Source organism: Dermacentor andersoni, chromosome 4 (genome assembly GCF_023375885.2).
Source record: "Dermacentor andersoni chromosome 4, qqDerAnde1_hic_scaffold, whole genome shotgun sequence".
In the NCBI taxonomy this organism is placed as follows: Eukaryota; Metazoa; Arthropoda; class Arachnida; order Ixodida; family Ixodidae; genus Dermacentor; species Dermacentor andersoni.
In genome coordinates, this window is record NC_092817.1 from 171,760,857 (window position 1) to 171,787,074 (window position 26,218).

Genomic DNA, 26,218 nt, shown 5'->3' on the forward strand with positions numbered 1-26,218 from the left:
CCCCGCCTCCATCGCAAAGAGAGCGCTTGCTGCCCTCCTTGACTTTTGTGACGAGACTCAGCTGAGAGCGCGCCTGTAAGCCCCGCTTTGCTTCTTCTTTAACCTTCTTGTTTTTTTTTCCGCTCTCTTTCATTCTCTCTCTAATCTTTTTCTCCCCACTCCCCATACCCCGTGCAGTGCTGTTGAGGTGCCCTCCCTTGAGAGACAGTTACGGCACTGCACTTTTCTCTTCCTTTCATCTTAAAATCACTACTACTACCCACGCTCGCCGCGTCGCTATGCTTCGCGATGCTATTTTTATGCTCTGCTTTCACTCTCTCTCAGCTACTCTCCCCCAGCTCGGAGAAGCTGCGGACACAATGAGAAACCCAGCGAGGTTCTAACATTCATTGTAAAAAACGAGAACAGAAGCTAGAATATTGCAGTTTACGGCGGGTATTGTCACACAGTTCGCCAAAAACATACATGCTATCGGTGCGAACAGCGGTGTGCGTGGTGCGGTTTGCAGTCATCATTAGAGATAGATTCGCTCACGTGGTTAGCGCTTGTGCGCCCCATTCATTATTTTGATCGGCAAATTTGCGCAGCGCGGTATCGCTGGCAGCCCCGACGCTGGCCGGCGTCGGCGTGCCGAGCCCGTTTGGCCGTTGGGTTGAATGCCAGACGAGCGCAGTGCGGCCATATCGGATGCGCGCGACAGTCAATGGTGATGACTGGATGGCGCGCTGTATAGCTTGTGCTTCGACCACGCGCTCCGCTGTTCACGTTTCATTTGATGCTCATAATACATTATGTGGATCAGTTTCGGTCGTCTAGGGTGACATAATGTAGTGCAACCTAACGAGGAAGCAGCTCTGTCGACGATTCCCCAAAGCGAGACATCTCATGACCGCTGTTCTTGCGGGAGTGACTGTGTCAGTGCACAGTGAACTTTGGTACGAGGCAGGAGTCCGCCGCAGCAGCTTTCTTTCTATTTTTTTAGGCAGGAAATTATACATCTGTTTAGGAAAATACTATTTGCACTATGTACAAGAAAAAACGAAATTAAACGTACTTACAAGTCTATGCCCACATATGATACGTATGTACACACCTTTAAACAAACACTATGTAGGTACGAATCTCAAGGACATCACATATAATACAACAAAATGACATTGAAAATGATAAAATCATACATCTATCAAATTATTGAATTCCCTGCACCAAACCAACGCGCGGCTACGATAGACGCCGTAGTTGGGGTCTCGGCATTCATTTCGACCACTTAGTGCGAGAGCCTGAATCTAAGTACGGGAGCGTTTTTGAATTCTACCCCCATATCGGAACGCGGTCGCAGCGAGTGGAAATCCAGCCAACGCAGATGCACCACACCGGGTTTTGAAGCAGGAAATGCCAGAAATTGCTCAGGGCGCCGGAACACTATCCTGTATTTAGAGCAAGCTAGTCGATGAAAAATTTCTATACTTAAATGACCTCTTCGTGACCCAAAAACAACTCAGGGACATAATCGTTTTTTCAAGTCGGTTCCTAATATATAATCCAAAGGTAATGTCTCCGTGTACGTGACAAATGTATAGCCGTCCTTTCACGATCCTTGGCGCAAAATTTGTTTTTCTTGGCTTAAACACTCAGTTGAAGCTGTGACATGGCGTGGCAGGTTGGCATGTGAACTGATGCTTCACGTCTCTCACTTTTCATTTCGACACATGGCTTTAGAAACACGCTGCGCGGCTGTTTTTGGTCGGCTGCGACGACACAATGGTCGTCACAGGCCCCGCCGTTTAAGGTGACGTCGGCACAGACGTCACAGGCGACAATGTTTTCGTCGCCTCGACGACAGACGGCTGAAGGTTAGAATATGCTTAAATCAATTCCGTACAGTTCCGTATGCATTAGACGCACCAAATTCCGGATGAATACGTCGCGTATTTTATTCCGAAATAATGTCGAAATAAAGTAGGCCTTTAAGCAATGTGAATTACAAGATCCAGGCCACCGAACAGGCCATGTAGAGCGTAGGGCAGATAACCACTATGGAAGCGCCCCCAAGGGCGGCAGAGGAACGGGTGGCGGGATTTAAATGGAAAATTTGCAGTGATAACGTGGAGTCAGCTAGTGTAAGATAGGGGGCAATTAGTCATGGTGGGTAGAGTCCTACGTCCTGAAGTGGACGTAAAACTAGGCTGCTCCTGCTGCTGATGATGATGAGAAATGAATGATACCGAGTGTTTCGGCGAGCACTTTCAAAATTTCTAAATGGTTGCCTGTGGCAGGTAGCCCAATTCTTGCTCATGAGGTGGTCTACTCGAAGCAGCGGACACTACTAGGACAAAACATTTAAGTGCATAATCGAATAAAAAACAAAAATTCACTGATGAACTTTTAAACTAACAAGCTTATGATCGATATTGCAATTTACAAATTTTAGCCGTGGAGTTCGCAAGGCAGATCCACTTGCAACTAATTCTCAGGATGACAGCAGTTTTGAGATATTATGTCCCGAACTTTCCGGAGAAATGCATAGCGTTCCAGTTGCATTTGCGATTGAATTCATAAACGACCTTTTGTTAAGAAAGGATGAACACAGAAGCAGTGTGGCCACGTCAGCAAATTTGCAGAGGCGCGGCGACGTCACGTGACGAGTAGTGTTCGTCACAAGCCCGCTCAACGTAAGGTCGTTGTTTTGACTCCCACCAAAGGTGGACGGTTTGACTCCCAACAAAGCTCAAGGGATTTAGTACCTTAACTCTATTTTAATTAACTTTGCCATAATTCATTAAACCAAAGGTCGTGGGTGCGAGTGCCTTAACTCTGAGTGAACTGTGCCTTATTAACACCAAAGGTCGTGGCTTCTACCAAAGGTCGAGTGTTCGTAACCTTTTTCGACCAGCGTGGGGTCCACGCCAACGCCGACAACGTCGGATTTGAGCCATATGAGCCATATTTAGTGCCATATATTTGAGCCATATATTTGAGCCTCATGAGCCATATGATCTTTAGTCATTAATACTTAGTCTCCCATGGCGCCTCACGCAATCACCACAAGACTTCTCGCGTGGCGAATGCCGCGCGTCTTCGCTTCTGGGAGGTGGCGAGATGTGCTCGTCCTCGGCGTGTCGGTGTGGCTGGCCCCGGTTGGGCTGGTCACGTGCGCTGAGCGAGCACGTACGCTGCCGGTGCGGTTGTGGGCTTAATGGTAAGATGGCCGAGTCTCTCGAAAGAGGGGCAGGTCACGGCTGGCCCCGAGCTGGAAGCGCTTTCGTGCTTCGCGGACCTCGGGTAGGTGAGGGGCCAACGCAACACACTACCGCAGATTTTTTTTTTAGCGTTAGCTTTCTTAGGGTACTTGACGCTCTTTTTGGGGCTGTGTATCTATGTAAGTTCGTATGCTTGTACTAAACCGCTTTCGTCGCCTACCTGAGTCGCTGTAGTTAGTGGTCAAATGGGTAGCGTGCATCAGACTTCTGTGTTGAGGGTAACAGGGTTCGAATACATCCATAGGATGAGAGCTTCGCGCCAAAATGGGCCACTGTGAGATGTGGCACTGGGTAGATCGAGCTGTTCGACGAAAACCAGACACTGACTTGGAGCACTGGGTATGTGCCATTCAGTCTGTGCTGCGGCAACAGGGTTCGAAATCAATCGTTGTACCACTGACATCTGACCATTGCTTCAATCGGCTGCGGCATCTCGATGACAAAAAAGCTGACTGTGCTTGGAAGCAGCATTGTCCATTGGCTTGTTTGCCAATCCCCTGTAGTGAATAAGCGCGATGAAATCTTAAGGAAGGAAATAAGGCATCGCGCGATGCAGTCCGACTTGCCTCGCACGAAAGGAGCTCTTATCGCCGAGAAGCTGGACAACGAAGGCGGCAGTGCGGCTTTGTCACGCCGTACTAATGTACTTTTGGCGAATATATTGTAATGAAAGATGTTTATTTACAGGGTGAAACGAGGTCCAGGAGGAAGCCACAGGCCAGGCCCAGCCAGCGCAGAGTACCCCGACATCACGCGCGCGCTCTCTCCTTCTTTCTCTGCCTCAGTCGCTCAGTGCTGCGACATTTTCCCCGGGGGCAGACGAAGCTCGCTGAGCGAGTTAAAGGGGCCTGTGATGGTACTGCTGGAGTCTGGCCACGTGAACAACTTGTGTCACGCGTGAACACCGATTACTTGCCGTCACTTTGGCGACGACATAGTCCCCATCACTCAAGCGACTGAGTATAAGTGGCGAGAACTTGCGGTACAATCCCTTTTTGCGAGTAGGTGTGCACAACCAAACACATTCACCGGGAATGAAGCAGACGGAGATATGCCGCGCATCCTAGCGAATCTTGCTGTTGCCTTATGAGAACGTCCCAAGATGTGCCACTCGACGTGCTTCTTCAGCAGGACACAGAGTTTGTGTGATGGAAGGATTTTCTTGACACGATAAAGATAGAATAGCGTCCAGAAAGCTCTGGGGAATGCATACGTACAGCTAGAAGAACGGCGCATATCCAGTAACTTCGTGCTTGGCACTATTGTACGTGTGCGTTACAAGAGGTAAGATGGTGTCCCAATTTTTGTGGTGAGCAGCGACATGCATGGATAACATGTTGGTAATGTTTCGATTCATCCGCTCCATGAGGCCATTGGTTTGCAGGTAGTAAGGAGTGGAATGACGATATGCAGAACCACAAATCCGTAAAAAGTTCATCAACGACGTCGGCGGTGAATTGCCGTCCACAGTCACTGATGACAACCCGTGGAGTGCCGTGACGGAGTATGACGTGATGCAACAAAAATGAGGGGATATCTGCTACAGTGGTGGATGGAAGCGCCGCCGTTTCCGTGTAGCGAGTAAGGTAATCTAGGCATACTGTAATCCAGTGGTAGCCAGCTGACATCTTTGAAGGCGGGCCGAGCACGTCAATGCCGGCTTTTTCAAAGGACAATGTCGGTGGCCTAACTGGTTGCAAGTTAGCCTGCTGGAGCCGTCGTCGTTTGCTTGTGGCGCTGGCGACACAGTACAGTACAGCTGGCGACATACAGCTGGCGACATACTATTTCGTTGTTTTCCAGAGATTGGGCCAGAAAAATCTCTGGCGAAGTCGATGTAGTGTGCGTGCGAAGCCAAGGTGCCCGGACGTGAGATCGTCATGCATGGAACGAAGGACAGCAGGGCGCAGGTTTTCGGGCTCAACTAGAAGCAATGGAGGATCATAAGACGAGTAAATTTTTTCTACAGCAAACCATTAGGAAAAGTGAACGGTGTTGTTCCTGCTGGCTCACGTGCAGCTGCCCGTAGGGATTTTCAATGTAGGGTCGGAAAGTTTCTCGCTCTAGAAGGTACTCAGGTCTGGAAAGTCGGAAGAAATGGAAACTAGGCGTGCGATCTTGTACGCGTTCCAAAACAGAACGAGGCGGTCCGTTCTTTACGTCACTAAATAGGCGGTGCGTTCCGTGGCGTTCGTCCGATAGCAGACGACACGGAACGATTGACAGCAGATATCACGTCACAATTGACGTTATGGCGTTCGTCACGATTCAAATTGACCAATCATGTGCCACTGTGCCAATCGGTGGAACGGACCGCCTCCGTTCTATTTTGGAACGCGTACAAGATCGCACCCTAGGTAGTCATCGAACTCATGATCGTCAGCTTTAGTGCGCGGCGAAGGGGTACGGGAGATGCAATCAGCATGCGTGTGACGTCGTTCGCTCTTGTAGTTAACAAAAAAAAATTAAATTAAATAATGGGGTTTTACGTGCCAAAACCAATGAGGCACGCCGTAGTGGAGGACTCCGGAAATTTCGACCAGCTGGGGTTCTTTAATGTGCACCTAAATCTAAGTACACGGGTGTTTTCGCATTTCGCCCCCATCGAAATGCGGCCGCCGTGGGCGGGATTCGATCCCGTGACCTCGTGCTCAGCAGCCTAACACCATAGCCACTGAGCAACCGCAGCGGGTTGTAGGTAACAAAAAAGCTGTACTCTTGACGGCGATAAGCCCTGCGGGCCAACCAGCCAGACGGGTCACGCATCCCATCGAGCCAACAGAGTGAATGATGGTCAGTCACTATCGTGAATGCGCGGCCGTGTAGATATGGACGGAACTTCTGGATGGTGAGGACGACTGCTAGACACTCGAGTTCATTAACGGTGTAGTTTTTCTTTGCTTTCGTAAGTGTCCGACTAGCATAGGCAATGACATGCTGATGGTCACCGTATATCTGAACAAGCACAGCGCCAACACCCGCACCGCTGGCGTCAGTATGCAGGTTAGTTGACGCCACCGGATCAAAATTCCGCAGGAACGGTCCAGAAGCCAAAAGAAAAAAGAAAATTTAAGCCGTTAAAACGCCGACTCGCAGTCAGCAGTCCACATGTATGAGGTGTCTTTATGAAGGAGAAACGTGAAGGGAGAGGCAAGCTGTGCGAAATTCTTCATAAAGCGCCGGCAATATGAGCAAATGCCCAGAAAACTTCGCAGATGTTTCACCGCGTGTCGCTGTTCGAAGTCGCAAACCGCTGCTATTGTTTCAAGGTCTGGTCGTATGCCGTCTTTATCCGCCAGAAAGCCAAGTCCGAGGGCTTGACGGTCACCGAAATGATATTTCTTCTGGTTTAAAATAAGGCCAGCTTGCTGTATACAGTCAAGAATGACCGACAGACGCTGATTGTGCTAGTCAACTGTGCGGCCGTAGATGATGACGTCGTCTAAATAGCGCATGCAAATTTCCCATTTGAATCCGCGGAGCACGGTATCCATAAATCCCTCGAATGTCGCTGGAGCGTTGCATAAGCCAAAGTGCATAACGTCGAACTCAAAGAGACCGTCAGGTGTCACGAAGGCTGTCTTCTCCTTGTCTGAGAGGTGCATGGAAATTTGCCAATATCCTGACCGTAAATCGACAGAAGAGAAATACGACGCGGAGTGGAAGCAATCGCCGGCGTCGTCTATTCGTGGTAGGGGGCACACGTCTTTCTTTGGGACGTTGTTTAGGCGGCGATAGTCCATGCAGAATCTCCATGAGTTGTCTTTTTTCTTGACTACGACACAGGAGCAGCGCAGGGGTTACATGATTCCTGAATCACTCATTTCCCTAACATTTCTTCGACCTGCTCGGCGATGACTTTTCTCACTGAAGGTGAAACGCGAAAAGGCTCCTGACGAATTGGCGTCGCTTGACCATTATGGATGCGGTGTGGCATACGAGACGCCAGTGGTATATGGGACGCCCGTTGGTCTTGAGCAAAATCAAACACTGTGACGTAGCGAGGGAGCACTCCTTGAAGCAGACACTGCTCACTATAAGCGACTTGTTCATCCAGCGCTCAAACTCAGCAGAATTATCATGGCTGCCATCGGAGCTGGATTTTTTTTTCGACAGTTCGCTTTTCGACCGTTCCGACGCTGACAATGGCTTATACATCAAAACTTGCCAGTTTAAGTCCTAGCGGCCATGTTATGGATTGGATTGAAATGTTCACTGTCCACAAACGAGTACAGCCATCAGTTGTGACAATGAGGGAGCGAGGGACCGTCAAATATTTCTTCAGCGCGTTGTTATAATCGGGCTCGGCTAAACCACAACAAGAGCCCGTACGAGGGCGAGAAGTGTCGACAGGTACAAACATTGCAGTCTCAGGGGGCAAATACACAGCTCCCGACACGGAGAGAACGTCCGCGGCAGCACTGATGTTGTCTGCCATTGAAGTTCGCGCGTCGCCGTGAAGAGAAATCGCGCCGGTGCCACAATCCAAAGTTCCCCCCCCCCCCCCCCCCCGCGCTCCCTCAAACAAGAAATCAAGGACGCTATAACGTCAAACTATTCCAAACCTTTCTATTTCAATTCTGCAATCAGCCCTCCGTGATTGGTCAAAAACATTTTTGGACCACCCCCACTTCACCTGTATGTCACGCGACGTCAAGAAAACCCCGATAGCTCCCCATCTGATATCACATATAAACACTGATTATGCAAGATTTGACCGCAAAAGAAAAATAATTATTTCTGATTCGACGCCCTTTCCCCGTTAGCCCTCGGCTATTGGTCGAAAGTTTTCGGCCGGCACCCACTACACCTGCCTTTCACACGACGCCACAAAACCGCAAGAACTCACCACGTCAAAGCCACCACGTCAATGCATTAAAGATGCATTATTATGCCGAACAAAGCTGAATTTTCTTCTGAATAGCCGCAGGCTGCCCCATTCCGAACGGAATTAAAGATGGCTGCCGCCGATCGCTTTGGCGCTGGCTACTCGCACCTGCCGGCGAGCATGGGTTTATTTGCGTATCATAAATCTTCTTGCGTGGCCGTGTAACGTTTACGAGCACTTTCGGCACGGTTACGACCTCATTCTTCCAACTCTTCATTGCTGAGGTCTGTTTTAGCGTCATTTATAAGCTTCCGTTGCATGCCGCTGCGATTTTCGACCAGCCACCGCAAGCTAAGTAAGGAAAAGTGGACCAATCGCAGACGCCGGCACCGCCTTCTTGACCCGGTTATCGACTTTCAGTGCAGTGCTCAGCCCTATCAAATCCCTTTCCATTTGAGTGTGCTCTTCGCCTCTTGTCATCCAATTAGATAAGACAAGCCGCTCAGTGTAGGCAATGTTATTCGTTTTTCAAGCAAATAAAAGTGACCTCCTATGAACGAGGAGAGCGTTTCATTGGTCTGTTCAGACAAGCTGGGGGTGACCGCCCAATGCTTGCGTCGGCGGTCACGCAAATTTAACGTCAGGAGATTAGAATAAAACATATTGGAATAGTTTTACAATATAGGGCCCCAATTCTTAAGAAAATGTCGTGCGTTGTACGTGCAAGCACAGTAAGTTCACTTTGCACTGTCTGGTACCCTATCATAACTGAAACAGAACTGACCCCAAGTGGGTGTAACATTTCCCCGCCAACTCCGCGAAAGGTAGCGTTCGGATCCCAAGAAAACATAACTTTTTGTCCAAGACGATTTTTGAAGGACAGGCTCATAACAGAAACTGCAGCCCCGGTATCAACTAAAGCAAAAGCACTCACATTGTCAACTGAAACACACACTTTGTTTTTAAACAATCTTGCACAGGGCGGTCTTGATGAAGATGAATATATTGCGGCCTCATTTCCGTGGGTCGCACAAGCTAGTTTCCCAGCGGCGGCGGTGACAACGAGCGACGACGTGGTGACGGAGAGCACCGTTGTGGTGTCGGTGGTGGTGGCTGCGCTCGGAAACGGAGGAGTCACCGCGCTTCGCGCGTACCTGTTGCAGCTGTTCGAAGGAACTGGGATACGGTCAGGGTTCGTCAGCGGGCACGCGGGGTGTATGGGCATTAAATATTGGAGCACGCTGCTGGCGGCGGTGGCAATACCTAGCAATAGGTCCAGGCACGCTGCAGCTGTGTAGCAAATGCGGGAGTCGCGGCTTGTCGCGGCTTGTCGCGGGTGGCACCGGTGACATGGGTGTCAGGGGCAAAAATGAACTCTGAGGCCGGTTGTAGGAAGGAAGAGCCCGCGGAACAAATTGTTGTGGTTCATCTTGGGGGCGTCTGAGACTTGTCGGTTGCGGTGGCAAGTTGCTGTTCTCCGGTCGATCTGCATAGGTCCTGTGAGACTTCCGGCGACTCTGACGTTCCCAGGCGGCCGGTGGCACACGAGAGCGATCGTCAAATGCACACTGATGACATACATAGGCGTCGTGAACAACGTTAAAGCGTTCAAGGTCTTCTTTAACCATTTGCCGAATCACCGAGGAGATGTCGTCATGAGCTGGGACGGACACACTTGCAATAGTAGTGATATTGTCCAAGCGTCCGAACTTTGGTCCAATCCTCCTCATTTTCAGCGCTTCAAACGCCCGGCAGTGTTTCTTTAAATCAGACGGAGTACTAAGATCTTTCTTCCCTATAAAGAATTATAAATATCTTCAGCGATTCCTTTAAGCAGATGTCCTACTTTGTCTTCGTCTGTCATGGTGGCGCTGACGACCCCGCATAATTTCAAAACAGCCTCTGTGTACGTTGTACATGTTTCGCCAGGTAACTGTGCTCGTCGGGAAAGCGTCTGCTCAGCCTCCTTTTTCTTAGAGAATGGGTCCCCGAAGCACTTGGCGGATTCTTCTACAAAATTATACCCGCTTGTAAGAACGTTCTCCTGGTTTTCAAACCAGAGGTGCGCGGATCGAGCGAGAAAAAGAACCACGTTATCGAGCTGCTTCGTAGGGCTCCAGTGGGTGTCGCGACTCACTTTGTTGTAGTGTTTCAGCCAGTCGTCGTCGTCTTCGTTCGGCTTCCCCGAAAAGGTGGGTGGCCATCGCAGCGGTGTCCCGTAGCCAGCCTGCCTTGCGTGATTGCTGTCTGGTGGACCAGTGCTGTCGCCAGACAGCATTGATCGGCCTCCAACAGTAGCAGCGGATACTCGTATATACCACAAAAGGTGTGTCGGGGAAAGGTTGCGGCAGGACCTATCTCACAATGACTGCCGGCGATAATGCGTTTAGCATTGGATCAATATGGCGGCAGAACGTGTTGCCACCGTTGCAACGGGTTATGTGTGAGGTGTGTACTGAAGCTGGTATCCCCTTTCGAACCTCCCTAAGAGTACTCGATGCCATGCAGCGCCGCCGCCCCGAAACCTGCGCACCGCCTCCGATATGCAAGGCGCGCTGGTGCGTGCGAACGCTGAAAAACGCGTCAAGTGGCAACCGGGTTCCTCGTTCGCGCTTTTTTCTAGACACGTGGCGCCATCTGCTGGTGCTGCCGAGAATCGCGCGCGTAGCCTCCAAGACGAGAAGCGTGGCGCACTGGTGGCTGCGAACGCTGATAATTGTTCCCTTGTTTGCAGCACACCCAGCGCCATGTGGCCAGTGACCCAAGTCGGTGAGAGGTTCATTGAAGAACGGCACATGGGCATTGCATTTGTGGCGCAGTCTGCTAATGCCTTGGTTTGTAATGTATTTCGGTAAACATTTGCCAAAAAATTCGTTAGTACAGCGTGCCCAAGACTCGCTGCCGCTTTCGTTGTTCTACTTCCCGGCGATAAGATCTTTCTTCGTGCAAGGCATGTCGGAGGGGATCGCGCGACGCTTTATTTTCTTGCTCATTATTTCGTGGCGCTAATTACACTTCAGGTGCTTGGGCAAGAAGCCAACCGGCCATGCTGCTTGCAAGCAGAGTCGTCTTTCTCGTCATCGAGATCCCGCAGCCGATTGAAGCAATGGTGTTGTGTCGGCAGCGGCAGGCAAGCGGGGGCCCCCGACCAGCGAACGCGCGGCGAGCGCCGATGCAGAGAGGGAGACACGGAGATCTGGCAGGGGGAGACACTATACCACATCATCCCCCCTGGAAACAAAGTAAGCATACAGTGAAACGCGCACACAAGACGCGCACTTAAGTCCAAAGACAAACTCAGTTCGTTCCCCCCCACGCGCACATACACGTGCACCAGTCGCACACAAGGCACGCACTTAAGTCCACAACAAATTCAGTTCGTTCCCGCCCAAGTCCACACGCGCACCAGACTTGGGGCAGCAAAACACAGGCAGTCACTCAAGAGAAAATCCGACAAGTAACACGGCACAAGACTCGCTGCACCGCAACAAGGAACACATTTTATACCTGTGTTAACGAAACATGTGAACTGTCTCCTAAACGTCACAGCGAGGCCCCTAGCCGTGGCATTTCGAAGACGGCAATGCGCTCTACATTCAAGAAACATAATCATCGAGCCCCGGAGGCCGTTTTCTGTCACGATGAGGACGTGTGCGTACCTCAGAAGAACTTTGGGGGTTGCGACGCGTATCGGTCGACTTCGAAGACCCAGTCGTCCCACTATTATTTCCCTCCCCCTGGTTGGACAATTGAATGAGGTTGTCGCTCAAAGCTGGAGAGGGTTGCCCAGGAAGCTCCTCTCGAAGTCCCAACAAGTCCTGGGAGGCTACCGATTCCCCCACGGAATCAGAGACGACTGCTGACTGTGTAGACTCGGAAGTGATACAGTCAGACGAACTGCTTAGCTGATGCTTATAACTATGAGAAGACGATGCCACTACAGACGAGTCATCGGAATGACTATCCAAGTTTGAATATGAGTACAAAAAGTCTCTATCACTTGTACACAATGTACTATCTGCTGAATCCTTTATCACTAGGGTTAACTTAGACACATGCCACGTCTTCCCATCACCGAGTAGAAAAGTAGATGGTCCTATCTGGGCTTTAACTGTAGGAGGTTTACTGTACTTAAAAAAACCCTTTCCTGTTAAATGTTATTCTGACGGTGTCTCCCACCTTGATACGAGTTGCCTGAGCACCTCTACGTTTGTCTACGTACTGTTTAGTCTGCCACTGTTTCTGCAAGACCCTTTCTTGAACTTGAGGCACAAGACCGTCCTGTTCCCGTAGATCTACACAGAGCCGCATGGTTCCATCCTTCTCGCGCACCACCACGAGTGGAGACACCCACTCAGAAGCCTCGACGCGCTCGATGACGTCGCAGTCGTCGAGACGTCGCAATTCATTTGTGACCTGGTCACGGAGAGCCAGGGGTAGTCGGCACAACTTTGAAGATACTGGTTTCGCATCTTGTTGCCGATGAATTCGGTGCACTAAGTCCAGGCAGCATGTCAGTGACGTACCGTCGATTTGTATCCCCAAGCGCTGGATGGCGTTAAGACCCAACAGTGATGTTCCTGTACACGTTACGTGGAACGTGACTGAGCACGACCTTTGAAGAAACTGTACAGTGGCTTGGAAAAGGCCTTGAATGTCGATGCGTTGCTTGGAGAAATTCCCCAAGTCCACTGCTGTTTTTGACAGTCTGTGCTGTCGACCAAAGTGCTTTCTAAAATCTTCGGCCGTCATCAATGAGACAGACGCTCCTGTGTCAACGAGCAGCCGCATGGCAACGCCGCCAACTACGACCGGGACTTGTAAATCCTTTTTAGTTTCCAAAGTGCTCACCGTCAAGACAGACGCGGATGGCTGCCCTGCGGAAGTTGACGAAGACAGTGTCTCTGCGGAAGAGACGTGCTGAACAGTACGGGTTTTTCGGCATACTGATGCAAAATGGCCCAACGTGTGGCAGGCGTTGCACCGCCGGTTCCTTGCTGGACAATTCCTGTACGTTGCAATATGCTTCGTGCTGCCACGCCGATCGCATGAACTACGGTCGAAATTAGGGTCTTTCTTCGCATCCTGTGCTTCATTGCGGGTCCCGGAGGAGCCTCGCGGAAAATGTCGCTCATCTGGGCGGCCTCCCGGAAGACGCCGGCCATCTTGGCGTCTCCTCGGAAGAAGACGGCCATCTTCATGGCCTCCCGGACTACGTCGGCCATCTTGGCGGCTCCCCGGAAGAAGTCGGCCATCTTGGGTCGTCGACGGAGCGCCAAGTTGAGCTGCCTCGATTCTTTGTATTTTTTCGGAGTCGAACGCGCGATTCGCTCGATGCAGGGCTTCTAACGAGCGTCCGATTTCTTCTGCCTGGTCCAGGGACAGGGTTTCGCCATGAGCCAGTAACTTTTCGCGAACGCTGACGTTCGCTACCGCATGTATTATTTGGTCTGGGACGCGCTCGTTGTAGGTTGTGCCGAAGTTGCACTATACCGCCTTCTCCTTCAATGCGGTCACGAATTCCAGGAATCCTTCTCCCTCGAACTGCTTTCGACTGGTGAATTCGTGCCTCTCCGCCAGAACATTTGTTGACGCGGCGAACAGCCGGTCAAGCCGCTGCAAGAGTTTCTGGAACATCTGACACTGACGGGACCGCATCACTTGACGTTGACGCTGCGCCGGTTAAATGCCTTGCTGCTTCCTGCTCCTCGTCTGCAAAGTACTTCCGTTGTCCCTCAAGCCCGAGAGCGCTGACGAGCGCGGACGCTCGTCGCGCGTCCGTCCAGTCGCCACCACCGGGCGCTTCGAGGTGGGCCTCAAAAATGTTTTTCCATCGATACCATGGAATTAACGGTGGCCCGGGCAATTCCAGAAAAAACGGGAAGGTTCGCCGTAAAAGGCTCCATGCCCGGTAGCGTGCAGGAGACAGTGCAGAAAACAAGCCGGAGCTTGCAGCAGGAATGGGGCAAGGAAGAACAAAGGGGCGAGAAGGCCTAGGCTCGGAAGCCTCGCGACGCCAAGTGCGTCGGCGGCGTTTGCTTGCCGTGCAGACACGGAAGGGTCGCTTCACTTACGAAGCTCGTTGGTTCCCCGGCGCTTCGGTCGGAACCGCATCGCGAATCCCATCCTCGTCGCCATAAGATGTTGTGTCGGCAGCGGCAGGCAAGCGGGGGCCCCCGACCAGCGAACGCGCGGCGAGCGCCGACGCAGAGAGGGAGACACGGAGATCTGGCAGGGGGAGACACTATACCACAAATGGTCAGTTGGCAGTGGCACAATGGTCGATTTCGAACCCTGTTCCCTCAGCACGGATATAGTGGCACATACCAAGGGCTCCAAGTCAACGTCAAAGAGATTCGTCGGGAAGCTCCATCTACCCAGTGCCGCATCTTACAGTGAACAATGTCGGCGTCAAATTCTCTTCCGGCACTTGGTTTCGAACCCTGTTGCCTCAGCACAGCAGTCTGATGCGCGCTACCCATTTGACCACTGACTACCCAGTGACCCAGGTAGGTGGCAAATCGTTTAGCACAAACATACAAACGTACATATATACATAAGCCGCGTTTACATGACTGCGACAGTAGCGCATCGCATTTCCAAACGCATTTGGGAAAGGCGATGCGACGCCGTTTTCATGAAGCGCGTTAACTCTGGCGACAGGGGCGTAGCCAGGGGGGGGGGGGGGGGCTTATGGGGCTTCAGCCCCCCCCGAAATATTTTTGTGCTGTCCATGCACCGCCTACCAAAGCAACCCCCGGCGCCGGAAATCATTCTGGATTTTGTCTAGAGCGTCTTTTTCACGCTCGAAAAGCCATTTCACCGCGAAAATCGCGAACTCGGGCTGAATTTCGCGGCAACGCCCATGCACCAGGAGTCACATAACGCAAGTAGCCCCATGCGAGCACAAAGTTTCAAGGACGTTTTGATGGCGAACGGGCTCGCCGCGGCATCTCGCGGAGGCCGCGGAATCTACACTCTATCATGGAATTTACAGAGCGCGTGGATATCAATCCCGAAACTTTATGGGTATAAAGTTCTCATAAACGTTTTATGTGAAAGGTGCATTGACATTTTGAAACGTGCGCTTTAGATTTTCAATTGCGGAACATTGTAAGTTTAATGCTCCCATAAATATTTGGCGCCAAAGGTGCATTGACTTTTCCAAAGTCGTACATCGGGCCATACAACGAGACAAGCCAAATTAACACACTATCAGGCAAGTTGACAAAGCCCGCAGCGAGGCCTGATGAAACGAAGCGTTGTGGTGGTTCATTCGTGCCGTCATGTCACATAAAAAAATATCAAAATTATTTTTTCACCTGCGCCAAAGCATCCAGTGAAGACACTAAAGCCAGCAAAGGTAACTACGTTCTTATTTATTGTTTCTACTTTTGCTTTTAATCGCGAGGACACGTTGAGCCTCTTCATTTTTTTTGTTCTCGCTCCCCTACCCGCGCGCTGCCAGAGCCAGCCAGAGCGCATGCGTTTTTCTCGTGTTGCCCCGTCCATCAAGCAGCGCACTTCGGTGCGCGTTCGGTTTTCTCTGGCCGAGTGCATGCATCGGATGGAGTGGATGGAATGGGGCAAGGATCTAGGATTCTGTGAATCTATGATTGCGCAACATGTTTATTTGCCTAGTTTGACGCATTATATACCGTGACTTTTTCTTAGATACGTAGATTTATTAGAGACTTATTTATACGTATGTTTAAATATTTTGTTGCGAGGTGTTGTGTATACGTGTAGTGAACTTTGTTTCCAGTGGCACTTTATTGCCCTTTATCAAGCTGTTTCTTCCCATTTGTATATTCCATTGTATCTTCGCATTTCTAATGTATGAGGGCGAGTCAAATGAAAGTGAGCCTACCCACCGCGCGAAATTATGGTTCTGTTGATTATCTGCAAGGCCTTCGCGTAGCACACAGGGATCTCTCATTTAAAAAGTGACACGCAGGTGAGAGGATAAATGTTCTTTAATGCTCTCATACACTGGGTTGTACATGGTTGCGTGCCGTAATGCACGTTCCAGAAGTTGAGCAGCGTGGTGCCGTGAGGTTTTTGACAGCTGAAGGTGTTTCTCAAAAAGAAATTAGTCGCTGTATGACTGCCGTGTACATGGAACATTGCATTTCATTGGCCACTGTGAAGCGTTGGAACAAACTGTTCAAAAAAGGACCTGAAAGTTGCAAAGACGATCCCATCGAGACCGGGCCAAAGCCATCGTGCAATCACCCCTAACAAAATTGCAAAGGTTGATGAGCTGATGAGACAAGAACGGAGGATAAGCATCGATGAACTGGCTAAGCGTGTGAATATCAGTCACGGTTTGGTTCGCGCCATAATTCATGAACATCTCGGTTATCGGCTCTTGTGCGCGCAGTGGATGCGCAAGATTTTGAACTACCGCCAGAATACGGAGAAGATCGGCGTTGCCTTTACTCATCTGATCCGCTATCACAATAAGGGTGACGATTTCTTGTCTGCAATTGTGATCGGAGACGAACCATCATGCCACTACTAAGAGTCTGAAACACGACGGCAAAGCTGACAATGGAAACATTCGAACTCACCACCCCCAAGGAAAGCAAAGCACGTCATTTCTGCCAGAAAGGTGTTGTTGACTTATATTTTTCGATCGTCAGGGGCCATTACTCATAGAATTTGCTAAATCTTGAGAGACTATCAATTGTTTCCGATATTGTGAAACGCGGGATCGGCTGTGTGCCCCAATCAAGAACAAGCTACGTGGAAAATTGACGAATGAGGTCATCTTGTTCCATGACAATGCCCGTCCCCACGTCGCTGATGGGGTTAATACAAAACTGGCAAAGTTCAAGCGGGAAACGCTGCAACATCTGCCACACAGCTAAGACCTGTTGCCTTGCAACTTCCACATTTTGGGGCAAACAAAAAAACAGCTCAAGGGAACCAGATTCGTCTCCGACGATGAAGTGAAAGTCAGTTGCAGAGGTTTTGAAGGAGCAACCCAAGGAGCTTTATGAGACGGGAATTGCGCGACTCGTTAGTCAATGGGACAAATGTCTAAATGCTCATGGGGACTACATTTAATTATAGTACCCCGTTTGTCATATATTCGCATTGGCTCACTTTCATTTGACTCGCCCTCGTATATTCTGCAGAACTCTTGCTTTTTATACGTGCTCTGTTGCGACTATAATTTCGGTGCAATTACGATACACGTCCGGCGACAGCTGCTGCTGCGTAATACGCTGGAACAAATGACAGCGTCATTGAGATTTTTCACTGGCCGTTGCATATGTACAAAAATGTAAACAAGGATCTTGTATGACAAAGTGTCGTTAATATATTTGTTCTCAACTTGTTCATTTCATGGCCTTTACATTTTTCATATCAGCGGAATGCACTGGTTTGCTGGCTTCGAACTGATGTAGTTCTAAAGTTCGTGTGATATTTTGTTTCCTTATTAAATAGACAAAACACATGAAAGCATTGACATCAGTTATGTGGGGCACAATTTTTGGCACATACGAATATATTCTTTTATGAAAAAAAATACATATTTTACTTGTATTGACAGTGCTTAGCGTTCAAGAATTCGTTTGCAGCATCTTTGGCAATGGCAATGCAGTTATTATTCATGTATTTGATCCCTAGGCAAATTGTTTGAGAGCAAGCTTTAGCTCGGGCCCTACTCCGACGCGGCCTATTCAGATACATGTAAAACGCAGAAACGCTTTTCTGTGATAACTCCTGAATCGCTTTTAACAAAATTTGTTGCATTTGAGAGACTAAGTTAAATTCTAGTGTCTGTTGGAAGCGGAATTTCAATTTAGGGCCTGAACTTTCTTTAAAACATATTGAAAAATTTGAAAGTTCGAAAAACATAGAAGCACGAAGTTCACAAATTAAGAGCTCTGCATCAAGAACAGATATCGCGGTTCTGTAAACGGCATCCATTACACCATTAAAATCGGTCAAATTCGATATGTCAATTTGTATCTTACGTGGATTAGTAATGTTATGTACAAGGGTTCTGCAAAAGCCGTACTTCCATAATACTTAATCTTTTGAGGCTCATGTGTAACATATCAATATGCTGATTTCATTGCTGATTTACAGAGTCCTAAACTTAATTGTCTCGTTTTCTGAAAATTTCCGATTTTTGCCATTTTCAATAAAATATTGACGACCTAAATCGAAAATTCGAGACAAACGTTCACTAGAATTTAAGTTTTGCTTTTAAATCCAACAAACCTCGTCAAATTTGGTGCAATGGTTGCCGAGAAAAACGAATTCTCCTTCTACATGTATTTAGACAGGAGCATCCAACCTAATGTTTCCTCTTAAGTAGGAGGCCGAGCTGCAACGTGAGCCCCCCCCGAACAAAATTTCTGGCTACGCCACTGTCTGGCGAGAATGCATTATCCTGAGAGCCCTTAGTCGCGACGAGCGATGACTCATTCTGGGCTTTTTAGACGCTTCTCGAAAGGCAGACAGGGTATATTGCTTTTATGTTGCGGTATAAACGGGCTGGAGTAATCGTCGAAAGCACCCCGCGGCACCTATTTTTCAGTCGGCATTCTTAACCTCCAAACATCTCACAGCGTCTATGAGAGAGACGCCGTCGTGGACGGCTTTTGGTTTTGACCTATCGACTTCGTTAAGGTGCCCCCAATTATTTCCGAAGCGGCTTTGCTATCCGCACTCGTGGGCTGCCGTAGCAGCTCACTGTGAGTGCAGCGATCGTCCGTGACTGTCAGCGGTCCTTTCTTCGTGTTGTGTTTTTTGGCGCTGCTCTTATGCCTGCAAGTGAAATTTGTGGGTGAGTCAACCTGAAATTCGGGGTTGTGTCAACTTGAAATTTGGAGGTGGGAAATTTGGGGGCGGGTTAAACAAAATTCGGGGCATGCTTACGCATATTTAGACAACTCCAGTAGTGTTTCCGCATTAGTTTTCAGCTCTGGAACTTTCTTTGAATCGGGCTGCCACGAACGCATGAGTGGACGACGATTATTATTGGCTTTTCTCACGGATACAGGCAATGTGCACAGGACGTTCATATGATCGCGCACGCTTGCTCACACTGATATTACGCAACCGTCCTATTTAGTTTCAAGACCACAGCGCAAAAGCTACATTCACATTGAGAAGACAAACATATAGACGGACGATGCACTAGCGACTAATTCATTATAAGAAAGCACACCGAATATAAAAGCTTCGGTGCACATGCGTGTACAGGCAAGAAGAAAAAGCTAAGCAGAGAGGGATGTGTCACGAGCAATACTAGATCAGACAAAGTAAAGCACCTTAATATTTGGCAGAAAAAAATGTCTGGAGTATAGAACTCGCTTCAAAGCTCATTTTACATCAGTATTCCCCATTCATACGGCTTTAAGAAGAAACCAACCTTCTCATAAACATTACCTTCAGCATTCTCGATGCTGTTATCACCATTTTTCAAAAGATTCTACACCACTGGTGCGCGCAAGTGTCCGAAATTCATGCGCCTTCATAGAATGCTACGACGCGGCCGCGGGAGCCGAGGAGAATTAGCTTGCCGTGCGGCAGCTGCACGCGAAGCTGGCGCACGGCACGCTCTTTCGTATTGGCTGCTGCGGTAGGACAAGAACGGCACCGCGAGTGGCGCTGCTGCGCCGGCGTGAGAGCGCCGCATGCGGGGCAAAATTCAACTAGCGAGTGTACGTCTTTCCCATCTCTCGGTCACACTAAAGCCCTACATCCACGCGCCACCGCCGATCAGGTTAAGTACCGCCAACCTACCGTCCTCCCCCACGCTCCTCTCCCACTCACACCCTCAACTTCCGGCGTCAAGCGGAACTTACGTAGCTTCAGCTTCCTGTTCTGAGTGGAAGTGACGCTATGCCTTTAGCGTTGTTTACTTTCGCGTCTACGGAGAGGCTTTAATTGCACTAGCTGCGGTTGAAACTGTTAATACGATTCCATCCAAGAACCACCGCCTATTGTAATCGGCGATCTGGTCGTGTTCGCTGCTTCGCGTCAGCCTGCGACGGGTTGTGCCACGAGAGACAACGTATAGTGGAATGTAGTGCCTGGGTGCTTGCAGACCGCTCCCGTTTTTCGTGCATTTCGAAAACAGCGACCGCAAACTACTACTTCAGCGGAATACAACAGCTTGTCCCCTTTGAATTCTTCTTGTTTTGAAGCATACATCCCCTCCAGCCAGCACGTATGGAGGGACTTTAGTGAAGGAGTTCGCGACGCCAATTTGTACGGCAGACGCATAGAGTTTATGCTGTTGATTCTGAGGTTGAACTTGTCTCGTACGGCAGATCGAAGGTAACGAACGTCCCAAGTGCGTGCACTGCGTGAAGAACTGCAATGACGTGAAGCTATGAAATATAACAAGTTCAAATTTGCGTGGAGGGCATTCAGTGACATGGTGAAAACAAGTGTGCTTTTCTTGTGCGATATGAGTGGAGGTGTGCAGTGAATTGGTGCGTGCGTGGGTGTTGTAACGCGTGCAAAGGTGTACGGCGAATTGTGTTAGTGTTGTGACGCGAGCAGATGTGTACGGCGAATTATGTTCGTGTGTTGTGCACCAGCCCATGGCTCTCCGCACTTTGTCAGAGAAAGGGGACGACAGGCAAAGCGTGCGGGCGCAGCGTACGCAAACAAGCACGTAGATGCACACGAATGACGCTTGGTGGAATGACTAGAGCGAGCTACTCAAATTAGCACCGGTTGCTAAGCACGGACGTCTCACCATCGTCTGCAATCACAGTGGAAATTCTGGCAGCGCAACTCCAGGAAGCGTAAACGCCTGAACCGGAAATCTTAAAACCGGACATGCCGGAACCGGAAATGCCGGAAGCGGAAATGCCGGAACCGGATTTGTTGTAAGGGGAAAAGGCGGTTGTCGCTACTTAAGATAGCGGCGGTGGCGCGTGGATGGAGGGGCTTTAGGTCACACCGCCTTCATTGCCTCTGGCACTGCGCGTGTTTGGGCACGTTTCGTACCGCGCGCGGTGTATGCCTACGTATGCGTGCGTGGACGTTTTATTCGAAGGGCGATGTACACGCTTCTATTTGCCTTTAAGAAGATCGGTACGCTTCATGATTATTTTTAAGGCTGCAATTCGGCGAAAGGGCAGCGTCTGCTTAGCCATGTGAGTGACGCTGAGCAGGTAATTGGTAACGACGTCGTATGTGCCGCCGGAAAAATTGTCGGCAGATACGATGCGTGTTAGCTAAAGTCATTTTTGCAGTTTCCCACAAAGTGTTTCCTACAAATCCGTGTTGCCTCTGATGGCGACAACGGAGTTCCATCGACACTGTGCTGAAATAGACAAAATATATCGCCGCATAGCACAACTAAGACATGCGCACAAAACTTTTAACTAGTACGTCCCCTACAATATAGAATAGAGGCAGCAACGTAAATAGCTTGGCCATGTTTTTACAGTGCTCGAGAGACAAAAGTTGAAAGTATTAGTAATCATTTCTGCTTCAGCAAAGCCGCCGCGACCAAGACGCGGGCGTGTATCGTTCAGTAACTCGATTAATCAGTGCAGTGGTGATGCAGGAATGAAATCCGGTCATGTTCAATGCATTGTGCACATATTCAATTTCTCGGCAAGCGTGAACTCCGACCGCTGCTAGCGCACGCTACAGAGGCGGTTCCCATTATTTGGTAGCACACACACAAACGAAACACGAGAAAGAAGATAGGACAAGCGCTTGTCGAACAACTGAAAGTTTTTGTATGAATAAAAGGATTCTATATCGAGTAATCATGAAATTCGTGTGGGTTACATATAAAAACCGTCATACACTCACGAGTGATCAATGACCGAGCTCGCTTCGTTTGCCAGCTGTTTACTTTCGTTGGGTGCACCGCAGTAATTTATGTCTGTCGTCTGCTTTTTTCGTACTATTTTCTTGTAAATCGGCAGAATTTTAATGCTGGTAGCTACCCTTTCATGTTTACATTGTTGTCGTGACAGTTAACAATACAATAATAATTTCCAGTCATCCGAAGGGGCGCCGTCGCAAACAAGAGACCTTTCGCATGAAGCACGAACTAAGCGCGGGCGCGACCTTGAAGGGAAGCGGCGGAGACGTACACCCGTGGCAGGTGAAATCGTTCCGCCAGGGGAGAAACGAACGCTGGCGTCTAGGATGAAAATTGGCGCGCGGCCGCCTATTCGGTGAAATCGCATCAATTTGGGCCACTTACGCGCCCCAGTGGTGTAGAACTTTTCAAGTTGACGCAACCCCAAGTTTCAGAATGGAGGAGGAGAGTGCTGCGGGGAGGAGAGTCTCGCTTCTTTCAAATTATCAAGGGGCTTTAGCGGCCAGCGGCTTACAGCGCCATCTTGGACCAGGTGGGTGCGCGCCGCATTACGCTTTCTTGCTGTGGAGCGAGCGAAATCTGATGGCAGGAACATAACCTGCCCGCACGCAGAATCTCGGTGGGCATGCATAGCAGACCGAAGCTACATGCATCTGCTGTGTGTATGCGCGAGGTTTGCTTTGTGCGTAACAGGGCTGGAGTGCGCGCTCGGGTTCACGTATGGCAGTGCTACGTGGTTCAGACCAGCTTGACCTACACCCGATTGATCGGGGCATGGTAGCCACATCCAACTTGCGCATTTTCAAGCGCTTTCAATAGCTCAGTACGAAGCGATGTCTACCAAGGTGTATAGCCAGAACCGGCCAGGAGTGAGCGCGCGCTGTCAAGCATGCGTGTACTCTGACCTTAAATTTTGCGATGTTCGAGGCTAGTTGAGCGTTTAAACAAATCCAAATTAGCGGGACCCAATGGCTACGACACCGATAAGGAGGGCGACCAATATTTTATTCCTACGATTGTCGCCGCGGTCGAGCATGAGCAGACAAGGCTTTATCCGGAAATACCTAATTGGTATAGAAATAAGAAAGCAGATTTTCGCTTACTCCAGCGTGTTTATTGAAACGGCGCCAACAAATATACACAGCAACTGTAGAAAGAAGCAGACTGATCCAAACAGCCTCCTTGACATGAGCTGTCATCAAATGGTAGCCGTCTACGGGAACTTCGATTATGAGGACATATGAAAGCCATCGTCAGTTTCAAAGAGGGTTAGGAGAAGGCCTCGTTTGAAATGAGAGTGTTTGAAAAACATATGACTTGAAAAATATGTGAAAAATATGACAGCATAGCAGAATCCGGCTGAGATGTCCGCAGCAGCTTATGCTGTCTGCAGATTGTTTCTTCACAAGCCCGAGGTGTGGTTCCGGATATCTTTAATGTCTATACGGCAGCGTTGCCTTGATTTATTTTGCTCCCTGCACGTTTCCACTCTAACAAGTGGAGAACTTCATTTTCTGTTGCATGGAACCTCAATACATATCTTATTCAGAAGCGAAAGCGAAATTGAGGCAAAATCGGACCTAAGACCTGCAGAGAAGCTTCCAAGCAGGCAACTGGCGACGAGACCATTTGTCGAGGCCATTTATTCCACCAACGGCTTCCGAACCCTCGCCCTACATCTCGCTGAGCAAGAACCTGCGCTCGCGGGCCTCGTAGCTTTGAATCTGCTGCGGGGAACTACTGAAACAGAACACATTCCAATGCATTCAGTGGCAGGTCTTTGTGGAAAAGAGAACTGAAATTTTACCTTTCGTGTTGCTTTTTGTCGTCGTAGTGCTCTTTGCGTACACGTCCCTGTGCCCATCTCAATGAATTTTGTGGCTGTTATGAGGGCTCGGCTCAGTAGTCGGTGCAAAATCATCCACTGAGAACGAAAAGGAGGAAGCATGAATCGGGCCTCGTGAGTGCTGACTGCTCGAAAGTTGAAGACGAAGATTGGCCTTCCGCGCAGGTCGACGTTTCCGCAGCTTGCGTTGCAATCTACTTCCCAAGTCTGCATTTGCACGCCTAGTTTCCAGCCGTGGGCAGGTCGCTACACACTCGGACAATCACGGCAAGCACGGCATAGTAGAACTACAGGCAACGCCAAACTCGACTTGCGCGTTCGGTGTTGTCGAAATGCGCCGGCCATCCAGTATGCACGAAGGCCGAGCAGAGCAAGGCGACCCTGCCCGCAGTGACCACGGTGCCAGCGCTGCCGCGTACTCAAGTGGCGGCACAAGCCGTCAAGCATCGCCCGGCAGCTCGCGAGGACGAGTGTCACCAAACGAGCTGCTCAGAAGACGCTCTCGCGTCGGGAGGTCCCCGACGACGAAACCAACAGCAGCCTTCAACGCAGCCTGGACGCGACCACATCAACGGCAAGGTTTACTTTCGCCATCGCCGAGTGTGCCGTCCACGGCTGACGAGGACCGCACCGCACCGCATCTGATAACGCTGCGCCATCATAGCCCCAAAGGCCGCAAGAAACAACCGAACGACGGCTTTAAACAGACTTTGGCCACGTTTACGCCCGCTACCCCCCCCGTCAGCCGCTTCCCCACCTTCATCTGCTTCCCCGTTGTCGGCTATTTCAGCGCTCTCGTCCGGCTCCCCATCGTCCGCGCGTCCCGGTTACGACGCGGACGGCTTGCATCACGAGAGATTGGTAGCCCCGGAACAAGACACAGCACGTGGTCACGGAGTACGCAGGACGGGACGTGCCAGGTACGGGACACAGTACGGCTCCGTCGACAAGCAGGAGGAGGTAAGCAGGCACTCGGGCCTCGACACGGAACCAGCTACTGTGCGTAATATAGTTCAAACAAGCCGGAAAGTCGTTGTACTAACTCCGATCTGCTCGTAATATAGACCATCGGTGATATAACATAAAACTATTTGATTCTAATTTCATTCCAATCAACTGATGTCAACTTAAAGTGACGGCTGACGCAAGCATCGGGCGATGATAGAAAGGCTTACTTTGAACAACCCATTTAAACACTCTCCTCATTTATAGAAGTTCATTTTTGCTTGCCGCCAACGAAAATAGAATTGCCTGCATTTGCACGTTTCTCTTATCTAATTGACCAATCAGAGACGACGAGCGTGCAGAGGTGGAGATGATTTCTATGGGTGTTATCTAGCACAGTCGAAGTACGTGTAGATTATCGGATGAGGAAGGCGGTACCCGCGTGTACGATTCGCCGCAATGATTATCGCAATGATTATCATATTAACGCTACCCGAGAGCTTAGATCTCGAAACAATTCTACAGTCCCCTCCTCTGTAAAGCTCCTTCCATGAAAGATTTCTTTATTCTGGGCTTGGATAATAGGTGGCGGGAATGTATAAGTTGCCATTTCCGTCAGTCGTACTGAAGCAGCGCAGATGTAACAATCTACTTTGTTTTCCATCGTTCTCTTCCATTCTCACTTGCCCGAATAGTAATGAATGAAAATTGGAAAACAGAATCCACTTTTACATAACATGTCCGCAGGTTTCATATTATCAAAAAAACATCTCTAAGTTTAGCGCATGCGGTCGGTAAGCCTTTCGTTGCACAGGTAAATTGCCAGCTCATTCTTACGTTGCGAGCTTCCATCGTGACTCCCACCTGAAGAGAGCTACGTACTGACCCTAGATTTGTCGTATCGATCACTGAACTCTGCTTGTCGCGGGAGCCAGTGCTCTCCCTCTTTCGGGCTTCACTTGTATAAAAACTAAAGATACCTGCGTGTGCCTCGTGTGCATTCGTCAATTCGCACTGCAATGGTTAAGCGCCGGTGAAAGCAGGATGCGCGCTCATGGGAGCTATCGTGCAACCTGTTCGTTGCGCGTGACACTGAACGGCCCTGCGATACTCCACAGATGACACTGCATAAAGGGCCATAAGCCGTGCTAGAATCTTGCTACTGTGAGGGTCGTACATTGTACATCTTGTACATCTTGTACATTGTGGATGTACAAGACATTTCATATAAGAACAATAAGCTTTTTGCGATAAAAGTATAACTCACATGAAGCCGTGATGTAAGTGCGAGTGGACGTCAGCGAACGGTTCAGACCAGGCACTTAGTGCACTAATTAACTAGAATAGGTTAATAAACTTTTTAGCGGTTACACTTGCATGAATCATTGTAATAGGTAAATTAAAGAAAGATGTCCGCACATGCCGTATGAATGTCCACATGGGGAGAAACTCGGCGGCACGGGAGAGCGCTGCCACGCCCTCGAGTGAACGTAACTCCGCGTCCAAAACTCCGCGTC

General features: G+C 49.6%; 1 protein-coding gene across 1 annotated transcript in view; it reads left to right on the forward strand.

The window, feature by feature from the left end:
* LOC129384876 (neprilysin-2-like) overlaps nucleotides 1-26,218 on the forward strand; it is a 59,118-nt gene that overhangs the window by 15,885 nt on the left and 17,015 nt on the right. Inside the window, exon 2 of the mRNA XM_055070462.2 lies at nucleotides 24,547-24,716. Coding sequence (XP_054926437.2) covers nucleotides 24,547-24,716 — 170 coding nt within the window. The remainder of the gene's footprint in view (nucleotides 1-24,546; nucleotides 24,717-26,218) is intronic.